The sequence below is a fragment of the Silene latifolia genome, chromosome Y (genome assembly GCF_048544455.1).
Source record: "Silene latifolia isolate original U9 population chromosome Y, ASM4854445v1, whole genome shotgun sequence".
Classification (NCBI taxonomy): Eukaryota; Viridiplantae; Streptophyta; class Magnoliopsida; order Caryophyllales; family Caryophyllaceae; genus Silene; species Silene latifolia.
In genome coordinates this window covers 166933405-166957328 of record NC_133538.1, presented here as the reverse complement: position 1 = coordinate 166957328, position 23924 = coordinate 166933405, and the positions used below count along the sequence as shown (strand labels likewise).

Here is a 23924-nt window from a genome sequence, read left to right as displayed (position 1 = left end):
TTACCTTTGTCTCTGGCTAAGAGACTTGGTTTGACAAAGCTGAGTTGCACCAACATGACTGTCCAGATGGCCGACCGTAGTCTATCACGGCCATTAGGTATTGTAGAAGACGTACCTGTTCAGATCGGGAAGTTCTTTATTCCCGTTGATTTTGTTGTCTTAGATATCCCCGAAGATGCACACACCCCTATTATTTTAGGGAGACCATTTTCATCCACTTTGCCCGTGCGGTAATAGACGTCGGTGGGAAGACTTTGACCTTTCGGGTAGGGGATGAGGAGCGATTTTTCATCACCCAAGTTAGGAGAGCTCCCATGCAAGCCCAGCCTTGCAGTGCTCTCTCTTCTATTGTCCCTATTATCGACACTCCAAATGAAAATTTGGAGAATATTGCTGTTATTGTTAACCCTCCGCCTCAGATTGAGAGCACAAAGGAGGAAAGTTCGTCTGTTTTCCTTACTGCAGGTACAGATAAAAGCAAGGATGGGCTGTCAAGGGACGTTGTGCAACTGTTGTCAATCAAACTGGAGCCAAGGATGCCAAAGAAGACGACAGAGGAGCGAGAACGAAGAAAGTTCGAACCTACGTGGATTGGAACTACATTCCTCCTACTGTTGCAAATAGTGATTCAAGCTCATGGAAATCGAAGAGATCGGTCGTATTTCGAGGTGACGTCCTCCGATCGAGAAGCCCACGAAGGGGCTACGAAATACGATGGGAATTAAACGGGAAATGCCCGTGTAACACATTGTAATAGACAATTCGTTTGATTTTCTTTTGAATTTGTTTTATTACGTTTTAATTAGGACAATTAGTTTAGACAATCTTTTTAGCATAGACTAAGACTATAGACTGTGTTTTTTTTCGTTTTTGGTACTTTGGGATATTTTTTGGATGTGCTTTATGCAGGTTTGGGGAAGGTTCATGCAATTCAAGGAGGAAAAGACGAAAATTCAAGAGCCTTGAAGAGGAAAGCTCTCGATCGAGTACTTTTTGTACTCGATCGAGGGAAACTATGGTCGATCGAGTAGTTCGTGTACTCGATCGAGAAAAGCCAAAGAGGAACAGGTCGATCGAGTGGATGTTCGTCGATCGAGCACTTGGGACACCAAAAGTCCTCGATCGAGTGACTTAAAATCACTCGATCGAGTGAAATGAACAGTGGACACGGGAGTTTTCTTTCTTAAAACTCTTTATTCCTTATTTCTATTTTCATTTCACCCTAATTTTCGTCTAACCCTTCCCCCTAATTGCGATTTTAACTCCCCAAATCACCATTTTTCTTGCCCAAATCACCAATCCGCCACCTACAATCCTTTCCTTGCATTTTAATCTTCAAAAGCCCCTTGATTTCCCTTTTATTTGTGCTCGTTTTCTCGCTGTTGAAAGGGATTTAGGGTTTGCGGGTTTTTCGATTAAAATCCGCCTTTGTTGCTTGTTTACTTGAGGATTAATTACTTTTGTAGGTTCATCATCATCAAGTAAGTGTTTCATCCACCTTTATGCATTCTCTCTTTGATTATTTCGAATTTCATGAGGTGATTTCGATTTTAGGGTTCGAAAATCCATGTCCGATCAATTTTTCGACTTAATTGTTCTTATATGCCCTTAACTAGCTTACTTGATGATCTTATCGCAATTCCTCGCTGTTATTGCTTGTTTAATTCGAAATTTACGCGAGATTCCGCGACTAGGGCTCCTCAGTCGAATTGTTTCGACTGTTAGACGGTCTATATGCTGCCATGCTTTGTTTAACTGCAGTTCTTGCCTACTTGTTGCTGCCGTTAACTGTTTTTCCGTCCCCTTTCGCCATCACTTGCTATGAACTATTGGGAATTCATGTTCTGTGAGTCGAATTTTTCGCCTGCTAGGAGTCTTATATGTTGCCATATGCAGTTCTCTTGCTAGCTTTAGTCTCCAGTAGCAGTCATCACAATGTCACTTTATTAGCACTCACATACTTTATCTCGAGGTTTTGAGGAATTGTTGGGTTTTGTTTGCTGTAAGTCGAATTTTTCGACTGATAGGGCCATCTTTTGCTGTCACATGTTGGTTAACGTGTTGTTTTAACCACGGTTAGCAGCAGTCTTTTCTTATCATGCCCTTTAACATTTTGCAGGATGGATAGTGGCTCTCTACCTTCCACTAGTACCACTTCCAGTCCGCCCGTGAGCGAGTCAGTGGCCCTGCTTTGTTGCCACTAGCTCGCCTTAATCACCACCGCGGCTTCAGTTGTTACTTCTACCCCCTGCCGGGCCCCTCACTATCTTTGGAAAGAGGATTCATCCCTCGTTTCCGGCGCCGGCATGGTGCCACCGAGCCGCATCGGCGGGCTAGCCGGTGGCTACTACTCCCGGCCCTTCGGGGAACATTTGTTATTCTGAAGAGGGCGCTCTTACCCCTTTACCAGGGATGCCCACGGTACGTTTTGTTTCCACAGCTCACCGGACTCGGTTAGCCGCTTTACTTCGTTGCCCTCTCTCCTCCACCCGTTTCCTTGAACGGACTGACCTAGAGACCTTAGGAATTTATGAGGAGGTCTGTAGTTTGCTGAACGGGACGGGTATGTCGAGTCTGATTACCTTACAGGAAGCTGCTATTCGTATCCCCACTTACGAGTTTTTCAGCTCCTACTCTTTTGACACCGACTCTTACGATGCCAACCCCTCTAGTCCTTGCATTCACTTCCGACTCCGCAATGAGTCGCACCACTGGACTTTGGCCAGGTTTGGGGAGGTTTTAGGCCTAGTTAGTGACGGCCCCGTAGACCCACCTCAGGATCTCCTTCAGCCACTCTGGGCTGCGCTTTCTCACACTCCCTTCCCCGCACGGAGGGGAGCTCACGTTCACTTACCTGCCCCCCGTTACTTTTTGCGACTGATAGGAGAGACCATCTTTGGGCGACCTGAGCCCAATAACGTGACCAACACTGAGCTAGCGATTCTCGCGGGGTACCTCAACATTGACTACGGTACCCCGTTTGTTCTAAACATTGCTTACTTGGTAGTTCAGCATTGGAACGGGATTGGGACAAGGGTTAAGACCGCTGTTGTCTGCGGCGGGCTAGTGACTAGGATTGCCCGCCATCTTTACCCCACTGAGCCTGGACTTACTGCGCCCGATAGGCAGGCTTACCTTGATTTGGCTGCCATGGCTGACTTCGCCTGGTTCCCGAAGAAGGGCGCAAGGACGTGGAAGATTTGTGGTTCCACGTCTGTTACCTTGCCGTGCCCTACCCTTCCTCCACTTTTACCGCTCCCGATTGCTGCTGAGGGAGCGAGGCCACCTCCACCCACTTACCACCTTACCTTCACCCCTTCTTCTTCTTCTAGGAAGAGGAAGCGGGAGGCCGGAGAGTCATCTACCCCTCAGTTCAGACTTCGGCTCAGACTCAGGCCGGACCCTACACAGACTCCCACACCTACACCTTCACTCACCCCTCCTCCTTAAGTCCGGCCTTTCCGCCAATTTTGTTGCCCTCCTGTTTTAGGGGCGCCCGAGGTCATGGACCAAGGGCGCGTGATGCCCTCGCTTACGGATATGTGCGGGTACATTGCGAGATGAGACGGGATATGGCCTTGGTTTGTATTCCCGCTCTACGAGTTCCATATCCGAGCACGGCGACCGGTTCCAGCGGGGGTGGCCGCATCCCTCCTTCTACCGATACCCGGAGGGTGGGTACCCTCCACTCCCTTCGACTCGGAGGACGAAGCGGAGGAGACACCGTAGCACGAGAGGTGCGATTCACGGGCTGGCGAGCAGCGGCACGAGCCGCCGAGAGAGGAGGCGAGTGACCCTCCGTTTACACCGACTGCGGAGGAGGTGGTTGGAGATGACGATTAGAGGTCCCCCTTGTTTGTTCTTTGGTTTGGGGAGACCGTTTTTCTTGAGTCGAAGTACTCGGGAGAGGAGGCGGTGCCGACGACGAGTAGCTACTGGTCTACTCACTTCCCCAGTTTTCTGGCTGGTTTGGGGAAGTTCGCGTTCTTTGTATGTACCTCTTACTTTTTTTTTTTATTTTGTCTCTTTTATTTTATTTTGCTGGTTGTATACTCCCATTCCCCCATTTTCTGCTAGTGTATGTTGGAGGACAACGAGGGAGTTGTCCGTTTTGGTTTGGGGAGGGTATTGCATCCTTTTGAGTCTGCATCTGCATTTGTTTTGCATTCACGTTTAATTTCTCGATTGCATTGTTGTTTATTTTCAATTAAAAAAAAAGATAAAAAAATAAAAAAAAATCCAAAAAAATCCAAAAAATTAGGAAAATTTCAAAAATTCAAAAACATTTCACGTTTACTTTTGCATATAGGTTGAGTCGGAACGGTAGATTCCCGTGATGAAATTGCACTATAACTTGTCATTTTACTTAAGCCTTGCACTTTTATTGATAGTTTTTAGCCTTGTCATACGCATAATCTACGAATTTCTGTTCAAATATAAGCTGACTGTTTAGACTTGACCTATAAACTGGCAAACTACTTAAAAATTCTGAGTTTTAGAGCCATAACTGGTGACATTCATGACCAGTTCATTAGGAATTTTGAGAGTAGTACTCCTTGCATAGCATGTTCGTCTCATTTGCACATTTATGACATTCAATTTCTCGTCAAATGCACATATTCGGGTTTGTGGTTGGTGTCACATGCAGGGAGGGTCTTGCAAATTCCCCTTTCTTTATATCTTTCACCCATTTAGCTCCACATTAGCCAAAACTTGCCTTTTTGACCCATTAGCTACATTCCAAACTAAGCCTGCCTAGTCAAGCTAGTTAGTGTGTTCTTTTGTGGTATGTTTTCCAGTGCAGTTTGGTCCGTAATTCTTGTTTGGAGTTGGTGTCTGTATTAAGGAAGGAGGAAAAAAAAAGAAGAAAAAGGTAAGTATTGAAAAGAAAAAAGAAAGAAAACGTGAAAGAAAGAAAAGAAAAAAAAAAGAAAAAAAAATATGAGAACAGAAAAGAAAAAGAGCTGAAACGAAAAAGAAAGAAAGAAAAATTGCGAAAATAGTTGTACCCTCTTGTTAGAGTTGAGAAGATGTTCGAAGATGTACAATCGACGAGGGTTGTTTGTTTCAGTTAGTTGTTTCAAACGGTGTCTTTAAAAGGGAAGTTTGTGACCGTCTGACTCCTCCGTTCTATCCCATATTTTTTTGAGGAGATTGTGCTTTGAGTCTAGTGAGCTTTGTGCCAAGTGAAGGGCACTAGTACTTAGTTTTTCAGTCAGTTGAGATCCGGATGGTTTTATTATGGTCCTGTTAGGAACTAGCTTGACGCTCTTACCTCCACATTTCCATAACTTGTTTTGCCTTTTCTCACCTGAACCTCACTATTCTCATATTATTTGCAACCCTCGGCTGTGACGGACATTATCGGTTGGAGTGTGTGCATTAGTACTTGAATTGTCTTTCATTTTTGTTGCATGCATGCTATGTAGGTCGCAGTTAGGTGAGTGACTGTCTTTTCTTCTCTCTTTTACATAATACATTTGCCCTTTGCTTCATGAGAGAAGAGTGACCACGTGAGAGTCCAGTTTTGTTGGTCTTGCAAGGTCGATAGGTCAGCTTTATTTCTGAACAGCCCATAATTCGTTTGCGTATTGACTCCTTGGCCTTAACTATTGATTTTTGTTGCATTAAATTGGTTAAAGTAGAAAAGTTAAGCTAGCTCTGAGTTATCATTTCCGTTCTATTAGTTTAGTTTTGAGTTTACTCGAGGGCCAGTAAGGGTTTGGTTTGGGGAGATTTGATACGTGCCTAATGTATAGTCTTTTTGGCCTATTTCAGCACGTATTTCTATGCATTTCTATACTGTTTTATGGTATTTTGCCCCGAATTGGCTACTTTGGTGTATTTTGTCCTTTTTGTAGGAATGATCACGAAAGTAGTGGAACCATACCCCTTTTTGTCCTTTTTGCATGCATTTAGAGGAGACGGGATTGTCCCAGAGTAAGATACTGCACTTGGAAGCGTCGTGGCACGCACTACGAGGCACTTGGGTGAAGACGTGAGCTGAAATGAAGACATAGTCACTCGATCGAGAGGTTTACCGATCGATCGAGTGGTTCCTACACCCCCGATGCTCGATCGAGAGGCTTCCCGATCGATCGAGTAAGCCGCACAGACCAAGTCCTCGATCGAGTAACACGATGGTCGATCGAGTAATGTTTCTTTGGGAAGTTGGTCGATCGAGTGTATTAAACCACTCGATCGAGTGGTTTCGTCCTAATGGGCTTTAATTCAGTCCGTGTGTTTAATTATTTCGCTAAACTCTTTGTTTGTTTTGCTATTTAACCTAGGATTTACTAGGTTATTAGCATCTCTTTTTACTATCTTTCATACTATCAAACTTTCTACTGTACCTTGCTACGTTATTTTGCCCTCTCCACTGTTACTTTTATTTTCGGATTATTATTGCTCGGATTCAGTGTTCTTTACGCCGGATTCGCTCAGATTGTAATCCTTTCTTTCTCTTTATTGATAATAATCATTTGTTGCTTTAATTTCTTATTTATGTTATCGTTCTCCTTTGCCCTAATTTCCTTTATTGCATTTTATTGTTTATTCATTATGTTTTCTGCTGGGAATTTGTCTGCTGTTAGTTTAATTACGAGCATGAGTAGCTAAACCCCTTCATGTTGGGATTAGGGAATCTGCGGTAGGAAAATGACGATGTAGTGAATGAATTAGATGAACTGATTAAGAGACTCTGTCACTATAGCAATTTAACTGTAATTCCCGACCTAGTTGAGTGCACGCTTCTATGTCACCCATTAAACTGGCTAAAATTAATCCTGGATCGAAAGATTGGACTAAATAGGCCTGCTATAAACAGTAGACTACCCTAATGAGGACGAAAGTTAAGTTAGTGGTATTTTAGGATAGAAAGTGGACCGAAAGGACCTTTTAACATCCGTCTCACATTAGTTCGTCTGAGTCATTTTTCTTTGAGTTATTGGACTACCGTAGTGAACCGAAATCCCGGCATGTCCCTCTCTTCCTGATAGTTTAATCATATTTTATTGCTTTGTTCACTCTTTGCCCTATTTCTCTTTCCTTTCAACTTCGTAGTTTAGAATAAAATTCAAACAACCCCCAATTGTTACCGTAGGATTAGAAATAGACAGCTATAGTTACGTTACCTCCCTGTGGATTCGATACTCGACTGCCTCTGCTACATTTTAGTTGAGACCGTTAGGTTTTATCTTTGATAGGGTTGCGATAGCCGTGTCAATCACTATGACAGCCGTCTCCAATTTTTTTGGGATATTTAAACAAGTCTTCTTTGCTCAACAACACATTTTATTGGCGGGCATGTGCTTCCCAAATTGCTGCATGTTTGCTCATGGCTGACATCAACAAAATACGGGCTGAATTGTTGGACGCTGTTGAAATCTTTAAAAAATCAAAGAAAACAATCGGCCCGATATAGTCGCAAGGAGGGAAGCCGCTAGAATGCTCAAAGGGAAGGCAACGGAACATGAATTGTCAGACAAACAACCACCGATTGAGAATGAACCGAAGCCACTCAACACCGAAATGCCTGTACTTCGTTTTAAAGTGAAAATCAAGTGATGTACTCTAAAACAATGTTACTTTAACAACGTAATAGTGGCTGTCATAGACAGTGGAACATATTTTGGAATATATTACTAATAAGTTTATTACTGTAATAGTAACTTATTATATGCAGAATTCATTAACAATGTTACTGTAACAGTGTGACAGTTGCAAAAGTGAAAAAAGAAAACATAATTTGACGTTTTGAATTCTTCACTCTTGCAGCTGTTATAACTGCACTTCATAGGGAAAACGAAACATGGGTTCGATAAATTTCATGTCTTATTTTGTCTTTTCGAATTCAAAAATTAACTGTTTTTTAAAGCATTTAATTTTGAAAACAGTTTTTAAAATGTAAGTGTTTTTTTTTAACAAAAAAAGTCGAGACAAAATGAAAATAATGTTCTTTGTAATAATTGTGATAGTAATAAATGAAAATTATAATAAAAGATTTTGACGCTTTGAATTCTCCACTCTGTGCAGCATTTATAACTGGACTTAATTATGGGGAACATGCACGTGGTTAACATCAATCATCTTTTAAAAACAGTTTTCAAAGCAGTTAATAAAAGTGGTTTTTAAAGCAGTTAATTTTTTTTTTTTTAAAAAAATAACTGTTTTGTTTTTCTCAATTATCTATAAATAATCTCATTTTAAAAAAACACAATTATGTTACTGTAACACACGTTTTTGACGCTTTTAATTCTACAATCTGCAGCAGTTATCTTTCTAAAACAGTTTTTCACTTTCTTCAAAGTGACATTTTTCAAGGCAGTTATTTTTTTTATTTTTAAATAAAAAACTGTTTTGTTTTTTTCAATTATCTATAAATAATCTCATTTTCATTCAACATTACACTTCATTTTCTAAACAAAAAAATAAGCCAAGACAAATTCAAAGGTTTTTCAATTCTAACTTTTTTTTAATCTTTTGTAATATTAAATATCTATAAAGATTATGGAAGGTTTAATATTACAACTGTTGCTAAAATTTCATCTATTATATGACTACCTTGCTCTAATGTTATTACGGAAAGTAACAGCGTTACAGTTTATGTTTGTTTATAAATAGATTTTGTTTTCTCTAATTTAGGGAAAACAGTTTATTTTTCTGTTTTAATGGTTTTTTTTTTCAGCAGGAGAAAAATGGAACGAATTCAAAGGAAACTGGAAGACACCAAGTTTGAACTGGAAGAAATGACAAGGCATAGAGATTCATTACTTGAGCAGGTTATATCATCTGATAGTAAGGTAATAGAAATGCTAGAACGAGTACAAGTGCTTAAAAAAGACTTGAACAATGCTGAAGCTCATCTCAAGTTTCTCATGGCGGAAAACAAGTGTATTGGGAAACTGCTAGAAGAAAATAAGGTGAAGAAATACACTGAAACTGATTTAGACCGTCAGTTCCTCCTTGGTGTTACAGCTCTTAGGGAGTCATATGCTAAAGCCAACCCTTCGATTAACATGAAGTGGCCTCTTGTTGTCAAAGCTATTGAAGAGATGGAAGTTTACAGGAATATTCTGAAAAAGAAGTTGCTAGAGGGCAAAAGCAGCGTTCATTCTCCTCCTGTGAACAAACGACTAAGAACGGAGTAAAAGATTTAATATTTCCTTAATCTGTTACGAGTTTTATGCTTCTTTGTGATGACTTATATTTAAGTTAACTACTATTACTGTTTGGAAGTATTTCGTTTTTAATCAGTGTTTGTAACACTTGTTTTTAATGAATGACATATTAATTCGGTTAATTGTCCAATTTACTATTAGAATTGTGGTATATTAAATTGAACAACGATTATGTAACTATGTTTAAAATTGTCAAAATACGCTCCTAAAACGGGACGGAAAAGGATTTAGGGTTGGATTAGGCGGCACCGCTTCGCAGAGCCGCCTAATCCAACCCTAAACCCTTTTCCTTAAACAAAGGTTGTTTGTAGTGCAACACTGTTACAATAAAACCAAAACTAAACCCTAGGGAAGGACGGGTGATACCCTGTCGTAGACGGGATTTAAATTTGGGGAAAAACGCTCCTAAAACGGAACGGAAAAGGGTTTAGGGTTGGATTAGGCAACACCGCTTTGCGGAGTCGCCTAATCCAATCCTAAATCCTTTTCCTTAAAAAATCGTGGTGCAAAAAAACCAAAACTAAACCCTAGGGAAGGACGGGTGATACCCTGTCGTGGACGGGATTTAAATTTGGGGACAAACGCTCCTAAAACGGGACGGAAAAGGGTTTAGGGTTGGATTAGGCGGCACCGCTTCGCGGAGCCGCCTAATCCAACCCTAAACCCTTTTCCTTAAACAAAGATTGTTCGTAGTACAACACTGTTATAGTAAAACCAAAACTAAACCCTAGGGAAGGACGGGTGATACCCTGTCGTGGACAGGATTTAAATTTGGGGAAAAACGCTCCTAAAACGAGACGGAAAAGGGTGTAGGGTTGGATTAGGCGCCAACGCTTCGCGGAGCCGCCTAATCCAACCCTAAACCCTTTTCCTTAAACAAAGGTTGTTCGTAGTACAACACTATTACAGTAAAACCAAAACTAAACCCTAGGGAAGGACGGGTGATACCCTGTCGTGGACGGGATTTAAATTTGGGGAAAAACGCTCCTAAAACGGGACGGAAAAGGGTTTAGAGTTGGATTAGGCGGCACCGCGAAATCCTTAAACAAAGGGCATATTTACAAAACAAATCTTATAACACTGTTACCGTAAAACTTAGGAAATATGCTCCTAAAACAGGACGGAAAATGGTCCTAAAACAATATTTATTGCTGTATAAAATGTTGTATGTGCTGTATAAAATGTTAACTATGATGTAGGAAAATCGAATGACTTTTTACTGTGACATGTTATTGTCACAGCAACACACAATTCTACTTTTTTATTTTTACTGTGACATATTATTGTCACAGAAACACAAAATCCTACTAATTATTGATAAGGTCACAATGTTACTGTAACATCATAACAGTATCTCACTTTTTTCTTTTTAGCTGCTTTCTCAGCAGCTTCATCAGCTATGCGAAGAGGGCATGTTCTCCTGTCGTGGGTAACTCTTTCTTTGCAGTATGCACATAGCCTCTTTGGCTTGGCTGCTTTTTCAATGGCCTGTTGTTTAGCTGACTTCAATCTTTTTCCGTTGCCCTTGTTGCGTGCTTGTTCCGGAGGGTGGATAGTGACTTCAGACGACGAGCTGCAGCCTAATAGAATCTCCATCTCTTGGTCTTTTGTAAGCGGTTCAATACATAACTTCTGCCGGAACTCAACTAGGATGGATGCTAACTCTTCCTTGTGTTCAGCAGGTAAAGTTTTGAGAACACCAACTATCTGACGGAACTCTGACCATACGTTGCACAAATGACTGTTATCAGACGTAGCCATATATGAATCCTCAATGACATTCCCATTCGAATCAAGCCTGGAAGTAAAACAGCAGGTTACTGTTTATCATGGTGACAATGTTACTATAAGAAATTATGGTTACAATGTTATCAGTAAAACAATTCTTGTAACAAGTCAAAAATCCCTTTGTAATAATGTTTTCGAATCAAACCTGTTCGCTGCGTGTGTGTTATTTAGCCAATGATCTACAATGTACTTGCTTGGTATTCGCCCAATTCCTTTGCCCTTGTACACCCACACAATATGCCTGCGGAGTAATCCAATTCTTTCGAACAGTTTACACTCGCATACTGCATCTGTGCTTCTAAGGTCGAACCTCACCTTGAAAATTCTGTCTGTCTCAGCATCGATTACATGAATTATGCGCACATGCTCCTCCTTCTCAAAGTCATCAACACCACATGAATCGGCAGCCATTACTTCTTCTTGAAACACCTTGAACACAGCATGTGTGTATATAATAGCGCCATGATTTTCTATAGGTAATTCTGTCTTAAGCTCAGGGAATGAGTGGTCGTTGTTATAACCATCGCACCTTCGTGTATAGCGCTGCTGGTCCATAGCAGTTTGGAACCTGGTTTTAATGCAACAAGGATTCGGCAACAAATTATTTATGTAACAATGAAACAATGGTATTGTAACATACACGGTTCCGCATGCTTGTAAGGAATGAAAAAGAGTTGTTTACCTCATCCAAAATTCGACCAGTGTACCAAAGTGATTCTCATAGCGCTTGAAAAATTAATTTGTACTTTCTGATCGCTGTGTTGTTCTTAATATGCAGTCCAAGGCAAGGTCACGATGGTAGGTATGAATCCAATGGTGTCTGTCGTCGAACATTGTAGTCAACCAATCATTATCTTCCAGCTGGAAATCTGAAATGACCTTCTGCCACTTCTCTTCGAACTCCGACGGCTCCATATCAGGGTCCCAAACAACAGCGTTGAAGCGAGCAAGGAAGTCCGTGTCTCTGCAGAGTGCTGAACCAACTTTGTCCGTGATCTTTTGTGTAATATGCCACATACAATAACGATGCCTAGCTGTCTTGAAAACAGAAGGTAAAGCCTGTTGTATTCCAGTCATAATGAAATAGTAAGTCAGAACGTGATATTGACCAGTGATAGCGAAAGAGCAAGTGAGTAAATTATATGTTAGTAATTTAGTTACAGTAACATTGTTATTGAATAACCTTGTAAAAGAGGAAGAGATGGAACAGTGGTAGTTGGAGTCAGAAAGTTGTGGTACAATAAATTTAAGTAAGTCTCATTAAGATAACATTGTCACACTATTACCTTCTTTATGGCAGGGCATTGATCCGTGATCATGAACTGCGGCTCTTTTGTCCCATGGCAGTCAAGAAATGCTGAAAGGTCCATTGGAAGGAGATGTCATCATCGTGTAACAGGAGACAACCGACAAACAACACCGACTTTTTGTGGTGATTAACACCTGTGAATGGTGTAAAAACCATATCATACTTGTTGGTTCCGTAAGTAGGGTCGAAGCTCAAAGCATCCCCAAAGAATGAGTAGTTTCTAATACATGTAGCATCAGCCCAAAAGAACTTTGTTAGACGGTTTTGCGGATCAACGTCATAGGCGAAGTAGAACTGGGTTTGGGTCGCTTTGAGTTTCTCGAGTCGATCGATGAAAAGGTCATCATCTCTTAACCCAATGTAGCACTTGATATCTCTTTGAAAGTTCTTAAAATCTATCAATGTAGAACCGATATTTTCATACCCATTGACAAGTTCTTTAACCTGTCTAAAGGTCAATCCAGCGCCAATATTCAACTTGGAGTTGTCCAAGATAAGCGTCTTCTGGAACATATCAAGGGATCGTGAAATCTTATCGAGATCTTTGTTACAGACAGAGGTGAGACGATGATTGTGGACTTCAGAAAACTCGTCAATCATAGCTGGGCCATCAAGGCCATGTAGAAGGGCAAATCTGACGTACGCTCGACATCTAATTCTTGTGATTTTAACTCGCCGTGTAACTGTAATAGCATTGGACGAACCATCAACCATATTCTCATCATCCTTGGTTCTGTGACGCTGTTTCGGTTTATATTCCCTGAACCCTTGACGGTTGCAGACTACGAATTTTTGGTGTGCAACACCACCTCGTAGTGTTTTCGTACTGTGTTTCCGAGGGGTAAATCCACATGCCCGAGCATAAACCTCGTAGAACTTGATTCCAGCCTCAAGGGAGGCGAAAACTGCACCAATGGTAGGTCTAAACTTGTGCTCAACCACACGCATCCAGCGCTCACTTCCATTAGGCGTGTGAGACAGAACAAGCTGATTATTTGGTTGAGGATTGGGTTGGTCTTGGACAATTGGCGTAGAATGGGGTTGAGTGACAGTACTTGAGTCTGTAATACAAAAAGGAAAATACGAGTATTAGTGACCTGAAATACAACGGTGGTATTACAAAGAGTAACATTGTTACAGTAATACTTGTACTATGACAATGTAGTGACATAAGGATGGACGGGAGAACAAGAATATGCGAAGAGGCTGGACTACAATTTAGAACAAGAAACTAAAGTACATTGAAGTAACGACGAGAACAAGAGGACGTCCGAAGTGGTACAAAGCATATGTTATATGTGCAATGGAAAATGAATATATGTGATTGTGTTACGATAACATTGATATTGTAACAAGTCGAGCTGTAAGCATTGACAAAGCGAACAGAATATACTGAGACGGGGAACAGGAATATACAAGACGGGGGAAAAGAGGTCAAATACAATGAAATTTGACCGAATTTGAACGAGAAAATCAACAAATACAAGGATATTTGACCTAATATTTAAGACAAAAGCAACTACGAGTATAATCAAAGGAAAGGAGACCGTAAATTGAAGTAGAAGTGAACGGATTTCATTAAAATTGAAGCAAACATAAAATCGATTAACCTAAAAAACTGAAAAGCAACAGAATAAAGACAAATATAATCAAAATTGACGGAATGTGACGATAAAGCAACTGCGATGGTAAGCAGAAGTAGAGGAGAATGCAAATATGAAAATTCGATAGGAAAAACAACAAATACAAGGATATTTCACCTAATATTTAAGAGAAAAGCAAATACGAGAATAATCAAAGGAAAGGACACCGTAAAATTGAAGTAGAAGTGAACGGATTTCATTAAAATTGAAGCAAACATAAAATCGATTAACCTAAAAAATTGAAATGCAACGGAATAATGAAATTACAATAGCGAATGATCAGCGACATAGAATCCAGATGAAATCGCGAAAAGGAAAACTGAAAACGAAAGGATTACGGAAATTACTGTTTTTGCATGTTAATGTCGGTAGAATGCATCCATTGTTAGCAACGAGAACCTGGAAAACAGACGAATTTGATTGATTTGTGAATGAATTGATAAAAGTGAGTAAAAAACAGGAACTTAGGGTTTGTTTGCTTGATTCAGAGGATTATTTTGACTTAGAGAGAGAGATAGAGAAAGCGAGGGAAAGAGACGGAGGAGAGAGAAAGTGAAACTGAATTATGAGGGGGAGGCTTGAATTCTTAGCTTTTATAGGTTTGTTATAATTTCTGAGATTTAATCTCAGCCGTTGATTAGGAGTAGATCTAATGGATGAGATTAAAATGCTAGGCTCACCTAAGATACCTAGACTCACTTGATGCAATTTCTCTCTCTCTCTCTCTCTCTCTCTCTCTCTCTCTCTCTATATATATATATATATATATATATATATATATATATATATATATATATATATATATATATATATATATATATATATAGATTGGATTTGGTGATTTTGGTTCTTATGGTGAGTTGTAAGTTGGGTGAATCTCAGCCATTAGATTAAATTAGAGATGAGTGGCCAAGATTAATCTTAGTTGTCATATAAAAGCATTGTTTAGTTTATTTTCTCTTTTTTTTTTCTTTTTCTCTCTCTCTTCTTTCCTTCATTTACTGTAACTGTTTCTCTCTCTAATTAGTTCTCCACATTATTGCAAAACGGTTTATATATTATCAACTGCAAGCGTTCCTCTCTCTTCTATTATTCTTGTGTTTTTCTTCTTCAACTGTTCGTCTCCTTCGTGTTTTCTCCCGTTTTCTCTTCACCGTTCATCATTCTTTCTTCCGATTGAAGGTAATTTCATGACATTTTCTTCTTTTATTTTGTTATTTTGTTTTATTTCATGCTTTTGTATGCTTTTTTATTCGTTTTTTCAGTTTAATTATCGCTAGGTTTACTTAATCGAGTACTTTAATGTCGTTATTGTATTTATGCAGTTTCTTCATTGTAATATTATGCTGCATTTTTGAATTTCTGATTTTTCCTGAAGTGATTTGCATGTTCTTAGTCGTTTCTGCAGTTTTCTACTGTTTTGAAGTGATTTGCATGTTCTAGCTGACGAGTTGTGTTGAGAACTTTACTATTGATTTCTACACACTTTACTTTTCGTGTTATTCTGCTGTTATTCTATCGCTTAGTTTGTTGTCAAGTTATTTGTCATGTTTTAATTGTTTAATGTGTTTTTCTAGAGTTTTTGTGTTTGTTCGTGTTGTCTTCACTTTTCACTACTTCTGTTATTCCGCTGTTATACTGGTTCTATGGTGTCGTTGCAGCGTTACTCTTCCTGTCATTGTAGTGTTTTTCCTGTTTTTATTTCCTGTTATTCTTTTTGTGTTATTCTGCTGTTATTCTTGTGGTTTTGTTTGTTTGACTTTGTTTGTTTGTAGGTTTCAGCATCACTAATGGACTTAGTTTGTGAGGGATGGGCAATAAATATAGTGAATGAAGATAAATTGTTATTTGCTAGAGAGTTCACTACTGAAAAGAAAAAAAAATTGGGTTGGTTATTGGAAGATAAGAGTGATAAGTGCTTTGAAGTTAATGTACGTGTTCGTCGTCGTAATCAATCAATGTCGGCAGTTTTAAATAGCCAGGACCTAATGGAAAGAGTATTCGATCATGTAGAGACTACTTTGGACAAGGGCAATATGTCTCTTCTTTGTAAGAAATGGTCACAAATGTTCTTATTTCATAAAAGTGCGCCTGGTGTTCACGCCGAATATATGAAAGTTCTAACAACAAGTCACAGTCAAGGTTTTAAGATTTTGTCAGGGGGCTCGAAAGTAGTTTCCAAACGATGCAAGTGCTATATGCTTGCAAGTGAGCCAGCAAAGGCGGTGTTGCATGCTTGCCAGTATATACACGATCATGAAAAGATTCTTGATGCACCTGTATCTGAACGAATCAGGCTAATTCACGAGTACTTTGACACACTCAGGGACTTTCCTGCTGCTTATGATCTTGCTCACGAATTGTATTATAAGTCAGTCAATGTTGTTGACGTTGACTGACTTTTTACGTTATGTCCTGTATTTTCGGAAGTACATTTTGGTTCTTTGTGGGAAAGAATGTATTTTGGGTATTATGTAATTCGAAACTGTCTCTGATTGTAATTTAGTACGTTATTTTGTTTTATGAAAGCTTATGTAGGCCGTATGTAATTTTGAAACTGTCTTTGACTCTTTATTCAAAGAGGCTTTCTTTTGATTCTCTTTCGTGTTTTTGTTTACACTTCCATGTTGTTCTTTTTGTGTTTTTCTTGTTATTAGTTTGACTAATTGTTAATGTGTTCGTTATTCATTGCTTTACGGTACTCTCATTAAGCGTCATTATTAAAAAAGTGTAGCTGAATACCTATTTATCATTGAAAGTGATCCTTATCTTTATTTTCTGGATAGTACAGCAGAAAATGAAGTTAAGAATCAAATCCGCCGCTTCATCAAAGTCTACTCAACCGTCATCATCAAATTCTCCGGGTCTGTCTCCATCCAAATCCCCTGTCACATCTCCATCAAAGAGCACTGCTTCTCAGAGAAGGAGTACTCGTATTCAAGAAATATGTACAACCGAACCACCCACTAAAAAAACCAAACGAAAGGCCGAGACCCAACTTTCGAAGTTGTCGTCTAGTCCACCAAAGACTAGTAGTAAGTTGGCTAGCAAAGTTAAGCATGAGAAGGGAATTGTGGTAAGTAGCAACCAACCTCAGGCTGGAGTTGCTGTAGGAAATAACCCAGTGTATGTACTACTGTTATTCTACTTTTATTTTGCTGTTATTTTGCTATTAATATGTTACTTTTCGTGTTATTTTTTGATGCTCTCCTGTTATTTTGCTATTATTCTGCAGCTTTTCTTATGTTATCTTAAATGTTTTAATGCATTGTATATTTTTTCCCCTTTGTGTGCACAGTGCCGATCCATTTGTTAGCTGCTGTCGGCCTACTTTTCTTTTCAAAGTTATTGAAGCCCTCACCGAGGAGCAGAAGGAGGCTGTTAGGGAAATGGGATTCGGGGGTTTACTTGAGTTGAAGCTTTCTTCCCTCCCCCATACCATGTTCCGGGAGTTTATATATGCTTTTAGGAGTGGGAAGTATTTTGAAATATCTGAAACGGAGAAGTTCGAGTTGACTATAGATGATGTGCACGATGTGTTTGGTTTACCAAATTCTGGTCCAAAATTGGATTTGGTTATTACTGGGTTTCCTGGTTCTGCAGACGCTGATGGAGAAGCTTTAAAGCGTGCTTGGCGTGAGAAGTATGGTATCGCCAATAATAAAAGTGGGATACCACTTAACAAAGTTCAGGAGACCCTGCTAGAGTCTTTGGTTGCGGATGATGAGTTTAAGAAGACTTTTGTTCTGCTTGCTATGTCGTGTTTCGTTGCTCCTGTGTCGGGTTATGTGGTTGATCTTAGACTTCTAAGCGCTGTGGAAGATGTTTCTAGGATCAAGGAATTTAATTGGTGTCAGTTTGTCTTCTCAGACTTGGTGACTTCTGTGCGTGAAACGCTTAACGGGAGGAAAAATATTCGTTGTTGTGTAGTGTTGTTGGCTATCACCTATTTTCTCCATTATTTCTTTAGCGGTGATCAGGTGAATAATGAGCTACCGCTCATTAAACATTGGGATTTTAAGTCTTTCAGTGAGAGGTTGCAGCGTGAGGCGATTCTTTGGTGCTCGGGCACGGGGAGCGTTCGACGTTGCTTTCCCATTGTCTCGTCCAAACATCGTTGGCTCTGGTCAACGTACTCAACGTCGATATCTTGTCTTTGGATCTACTCGATGATATTCTTACGGATGAGCAAGTCAGTCCAGCTGGTCGGTCGACGTAAGCACTGTTTGATTGTTTTAAAACGAATCATTCTAAAATGTTATTCTGTTATTGTCTTTAAGCATTAGTTGTCCTACTGCTAATATTTTATGATTATTCCACTGTTATTCCTCAGTTTTCCTACTCTCATTCCACTGTTATTCTAATTTTCATTCCAAGTGTTACTCCACTGTTACGCTACTGTTATTCTACTACTACTCCACTGTTATTTATTCTGCTGTTAGTGTACTGTTATTCCTTTGTTATTTTATTACTGCACTGTTATTCTACTATTAATCCATTGTTATCTATTTTAGTCTTAGTGTACTATTATTCCTCTGTTATTCTACTATTATTGTACTGTTTTAAGTAAAATTTTGGGATTTTATCTTGACAGGATGTTCATCAACTTATACTGCTTAATGAGCGGGACTCTCAGATTTTATGCCGCCGATACTTGGAACGGGCGGAACTTATAAAGTCGAAGATGATGAAAAAGAACCAGCAGGCTATGCGTCAATCACCTGCTGCTAAGTTGCCCAGCCAAGTAACCCAACGAGTGCTAAAGAAAGCACAACTGAACAGTCAGAAGAAGTTGGTTGTGAAGGGTCAGAGAATTTGGTTGCCACCCCATCTTTCTTCACGGATCAAATTATCCGTGAGCTGGACGAATCGGTAAAGCATGTATTGGCTATGCAAGCGGCAAATAAATCGCGATCAACTATTCCTGAAGAACCAGCTTCCAAAAAAGCTAGACATGAAGATGTCATCATTCAATCCCCATCATTTAATCTGTTTTCTCAATTTTATGAGGAGTGTGTCGGGCTGTCGGATGTGCAGCCGACTATAGCTGAAAACAAGGGTGTTGAACATAGTCCTGTCATTCAACAAAGTGCAAAGGTGGGGACTCCACAATTGTCACCACTCGGTTTAGATTCTATTACGACGGATATCTGTGCTGACATTTAGTTTCGTTATCGAGAGCCAGATGATGTCGGTGGGAAAGTAGTTGATGTTGGGGATATTACCATTGACGTGGAGGATGTTAACAATGATGTGGAGGACGTTAACATTCAAGTTGAAGACTATCTTGTTGATAATCCGCCAGAGGACGTGCCTAATACCGTTGAGTGTACACCGGTAGAGGTTCAAGCAAATCAAATTCCAAAGACTGATGCTTGTTTGCCTGAGACGGAGGTGACGGATATCGGTGCTGACATTCCTTTGCGTAATGACATTCAACATTCCACTCAAATTGGCAGTGAAGCATTTGTGACTGCAGAAGAGGAAGTAGCGGATGTGGTGATGTCTTGTCATGCAGACTTGTTGCTTGGGGCTGCGTCTGAGATAGATAAATACGATAAACAGGATTCCGAGGTTGTGTTGGAGGCTGGTTTTTGTTGTTGGTGAGGCTGTCCGAGAGGACAATGGCGTTCTTTGGTTTGAATGTTCCTAATGTCTGTACAAGTTATTTGCCGCACTCACCGCACATGAGGAGCTAGCCGTTGTATGTCATGTTGTGCCTGAGAATTTCGGATGCACCTATAATTGTGGTCCTGTGGATCCTCAGCTAGTTGTCCTGTCAAAATCAATGATAACGATGGGACATGTTTTCAACCCAATGCTATCCAAGCGGAAAGAGGTTGCAGACTACTGCTTCTTGAATGATCATAACATTTCGCAAGGGTAAGAGCTTGTTTTTATTGTAAAAATTTTCTCGCTTCTGTTTAATATATTATCGCTTTTTGTTCTTCAAAAATATATTTATGTGACTCTTATTTTTCATGTTTATTCGGTTTTGAAGGGAGAATCTTGTCACTTGGGGTGTGAACAGTTACCTGAATCGAGAGGATATGGAATCGATGGTTCCAGATACAATGATAATGCTTGGTGTTGTAGACTGGTGGTCCCTCTTTCTTAATGATACTTGTATTAGAGGAAGTCCAAGTCGACTTTTCTTTGGATGGGTGCAACGGTTAGTTATTCTATCTTATCGTTTCTTTTACTTTATTTTTCATTTTTGCATCACGTTTCAACTCTTTTCTCCACTTTTTGTTTAGTATCCATTGCGGCGACTTTGTACGCCGTCGAAAGATGAGAAGGCTTCCAGGAGTGATTTATGTGCGGAAATCATATTGTCATTTACTGTCTTTGTCAATAACAATAAAAGAGAGTGTGATCTTACTTCTGATATGGTATATTTTATGTACTTTGTGTGTATTCTACTACTATTCTACTGTTAGTCTACTATTACTCTACTGTTATTCTTCTGTGTTTCTGCTTTTTAAAAAAAACCACATAATTAGTAACAATTTTTTTGGTCAAATATTTTCCCAGATTTTCATCTCAATTCTTTTGCATGAGCACTTTAGCTGTTTGTGCATCAACTTCATTGCGAAGAGGGTTGAATATATTGATAATGTATTTCAAGAGGCGATGTTTGCTGATGATCAACAGGCGTGTGTACGTTTGGTGTATTGTCAAACTGCTGTAAGTCATTTATTGTGCCTAATTTTCTCTTGGTGTTTAGCCTAGTTTGTTTAAGTATTGTTAGTAATTATGTTTTCTTTTTCCTTTTTTTTTAATGGTGAGCTTGATGTCTGATTTCCTGGTCAACAAAGGAGTTGCCCGAGGTGGGGAGGTTAAAGATTATAAAATTGTCAACGTCCCTTTTACCTGGCAAACCGCTGCAATTGAAAATTTGGATTGCGGTGTATATACGATGTTGCACATGCTCTTTTACCGTGGAACTGTTTTTGATTGTGACTTGGGTAATTCTGATTCAAGAGCGCTTTACCGCGCTGAGATCGTTGCCTTGTTGGTGCTGTTTGATATGAACGAGTCCAGGGAAGATGTGTTGAAAAGTTTGGACGAGTTGAACAAGACGAGAAAGGAAACCCTGAGTTTGCTTGAAGAGAAACGGCGTATTGAGGATGCGGAAAAGAGGGCTTCTCAAAGCGGTAAGAAACGTCGTGGTTCTGGCAGGGTGAAAATGGTTGGTAAGAAGGTTAAGACGACGCAGCCTGTTGTCGAGCCCGTCGCTTCTCCTACTGTCATTGACAGCACTGAATTCTATACAAACACCCCTACTGCCAGCCGTCAAGTGGGAAGCAGGGGTGTGGATAGCACCGTGAGTCCAAAGTCGGCTTTGGATAGTCGTATAAGGGGTAAGACAGACGATGGGCTGGGTTGCTCTATGGATTGCGGGCCAGAGGACAGTAGGTTTGTTGTGGCGTCGGATTTGTTTCGGAAGAACAAAAAACAGTTCTCTAAGATGCTGAAGGTGCGGAAGCAAGTGGTGGACTTTGTTCTTCGTGAAGACGCTCACTTGAAAGAAGAGTATGTGTCGATTTTCATTTCTTTGATTGTGGTGTTCCTGTTCAGTTAGTCTTTCTGTTTCCCACTGTTAGTCTGCTGTGAATCTGCTGTTATTATGTTGTTATTTTGTCAACCTAGTGAGTCGTCTAATTCCACTGTTAGGTCCCTTTGTTATTCTGTTGTTATTGAACTGTTATTCTACTGTTATACCACTATTATTCCGCTGTTAGTCCACTGTAATCCCACTGTTAATTCCCTTTTGTTATTCTGCTGTTATACCACTATTATTCAGCTGTTATTATTCTGTTATTGAACTGTTATTCTGCTGTTATACCACTGTAATCCCACTGTTCTCATCATATGTTATTTTTTGTGATTGCAGTGAGATGTTATTGTTGTACAACGACGACGTCGGCGTGTTTTTGGACAGGGGGGATATTGTTTCCATTGTAGATGCAGCTGCTATGATGACAACAAGAGTAGTTGATGTTTGGTCGATTCTTTTGAATTCGTTAGAGTTTGAGGAACGTTCAGAACCAAGCTCAATATTTTTCGGAGTTCGTCATATGGTATTTTGTTTTTTCCTTTGCTATTTTGCGTTATTACCTACAAATTGACTCACAAGTATTGATATAAAGTTAACACTTGTGCACTATTTTTGGTTGTTTATGCTTTCTGTTTAGAAGGATCCTCTTTATTCACTCTTAGAGAACTTTGATTCCTCAAGCCCTCTTGACGGTCCGGGTAAGAAGCTGTTGACATTCTGGAATGTGTTTTTCGATTCCTGCAATGGAAGATGTCGTCTGAACTCCGACCTTGTGTTTGTGCCGATTCTGTAAAATGATCACTACTCTTATTTCTGCATCAACTTTATGAATGAATCGATTGATATTTTGGACAACATGACTCACGATGCCAACCAAATAGCCGATTACAGAAGATTGATCGAGATTGTGGCAAACTATATGTATGTTTTTATGGAATGTTATGAAGTCTGAAGATTGCCGCAATTTCGAAATCGTTGATGTTCCTTTTAAATGGAAAAAGAAGGAACTGCTGAATTCCGAGTCGGAGTGTTTCTTGCTGTACACGATGGCGGAATATGGTGGAAGCGTGTTTGAGTGCAATCTTCACAGCAAGATTGCCCGTCGAAGCTTCTGTGTTGAAATGTCGGCTTCCCTGATCTTGGCGGATATTAATCTTTATAGGCAAGTAGTTCTTGATAAAGTGACGGCTTGTGAGAATCAAAGGCCGAAGACGTTGGGTTTGGCGTCAGCAAGGAACAAGTTGCAAGAAGTGCAACTCCAATCATCTGCTGGTAATGAAGAGTCAAGCATCGTCTTGAATGCAGTACCTTTGACTGTTGTGTATCCAGGAAAGTCAGACTAAGTTAGTGTAAACTGTTTGTTAAACAATTAGTGTGCTGTTATTGCACTGTTATTCTGTATAATAACTAGTTTATTGTGCTGTTATTCCCTATTATTCTAGTGTTATTCCAGTGTGTACTCTAATTTAATTGAGTTTTCATGTTAGTTGTACTTTTTTTTCAAACACCATCAATTTTTACTCTAATCCCACTGTTATTTTGCTGTTATTGCAGTATTATTCAACATAATGAGCAGTTGTTGGGCTGTTATTGCACAATTAGTCTACAGTTATTTTAGTCTAATTAAGCTTTCTTATTACCTTTGTTTTCTACAAACACTATCCATTTCTATTCAAGTGTAAATTTAGTCAAGTGTAAAAGCTGTGGTTTAGACTGCGTTTTTTCCAGTGTTATTCTACCATTATTCTGCTGTTATTGCAGTATTACTCCGCATAATAAGCAACTACTATGCTGTTATTGTACTATTAGTCTACACTTATTCTCATTGTTATTCCACTAGTTTAATTAAGGTTTACAAACACTATCCAATTTCTACGAAGAATATGCATTTTCTATTCAATCACAATGGTCGTTTTTTCTCAACTGTGATTCTATTCTTATTGCACCGTTATTCTGCTGTTATTGCACTATTATTCCGCATAACAAGTAGTTTATTCTGCTGTTATTGCAGTATTATTCCACAAAAGGACTAGTTTATTCTGCTGTTATTCCACTGTTAGTCCAACATTATTTTGTTAAACCAATTCATTTTTATCCAAGTGTAAATTTAGTCAAGTGTAAAAGCAGTGGTTTAGATCGCTTTTTATTCCACTCGTTATTCTACCATTATTCTGCTGTTATTGCAGTATTTATTCTGCATAATTAGCAGTTATTATGCTGTTATTGCACTATTATTCTGGCAAAGACTTCTGTTATTCCAACATTACTTAAACATAGTAGTAAATAGTAGTTAAAGATAGTAATTACATAATAAACATTAACGATCTAAAATATTAAAGCCATTATTTTTAAAGCAATAAATATTTTAAACATATTTTAAAGCAGCAACCCTGGACCATCATCGTTAGATTTTTATATCTTTATTCTATTCTCTGACGCCTGCG

The 23924-nt window shown here is 39.4% G+C and overlaps 2 protein-coding genes across 2 annotated transcripts; both read right to left on the bottom strand.

The window, feature by feature from the left end:
• Positions 1-10502: 10502 nt before the first annotated feature.
• On the bottom strand, positions 10503-11522 carry LOC141629357 (protein FAR1-RELATED SEQUENCE 2-like). Its single transcript, XM_074442374.1, has 2 exons — positions 11113-11522; positions 10503-10977 (listed from the first exon to the last, which is right to left on the bottom strand). The coding sequence occupies exons 1-2, from the start codon at positions 11520-11522 to the stop codon at positions 10503-10505; spliced, it is 885 nt and encodes a 294-aa protein (XP_074298475.1).
• A 180-nt stretch (positions 11523-11702) lies between these two features.
• On the bottom strand, positions 11703-15598 carry LOC141629356 (protein FAR1-RELATED SEQUENCE 5-like). Its single transcript, XM_074442373.1, has 4 exons — positions 15559-15598; positions 12411-13337; positions 12254-12324; positions 11703-12026 (listed from the first exon to the last, which is right to left on the bottom strand). Exons 1-4 carry the CDS (start codon positions 15596-15598, stop codon positions 11703-11705), a joined length of 1362 nt encoding a protein of 453 aa, XP_074298474.1.
• Between the last annotated feature and the right edge of the window lie 8326 nt (positions 15599-23924).

What these genes read in the sequence shown, in the direction of transcription:
- LOC141629357 (XM_074442374.1), bottom strand. Translation starts at nt 11,522, where the DNA reads ATGGACCAGCAGCGCTATACACGAAGGTGCGATGGTTATAACAACGAC. An exon ending in AACACACACGCAGCGAACAG is followed by an intron (nt 10,978 to 11,112) that starts GTTTGATTCGAA and finishes TTTTACTTCCAG; the next exon opens with GCTTGATTCGAATGGGAATG.
- LOC141629356 (XM_074442373.1), bottom strand. Translation starts at nt 15,598, where the DNA reads ATGACAGGAAGAGTAACGCTGCAACGACACCATAGAACCA. An exon ending in GCAACGACACCATAGAACCA is followed by an intron (nt 13,338 to 15,558) that starts GTATAACAGCGG and finishes TTTGTATTACAG; the next exon opens with ACTCAAGTACTGTCACTCAA. An exon ending in AATGCCCTGCCATAAAGAAG is followed by an intron (nt 12,027 to 12,253) that starts GTAATAGTGTGA and finishes GGAATACAACAG; the next exon opens with GCTTTACCTTCTGTTTTCAA.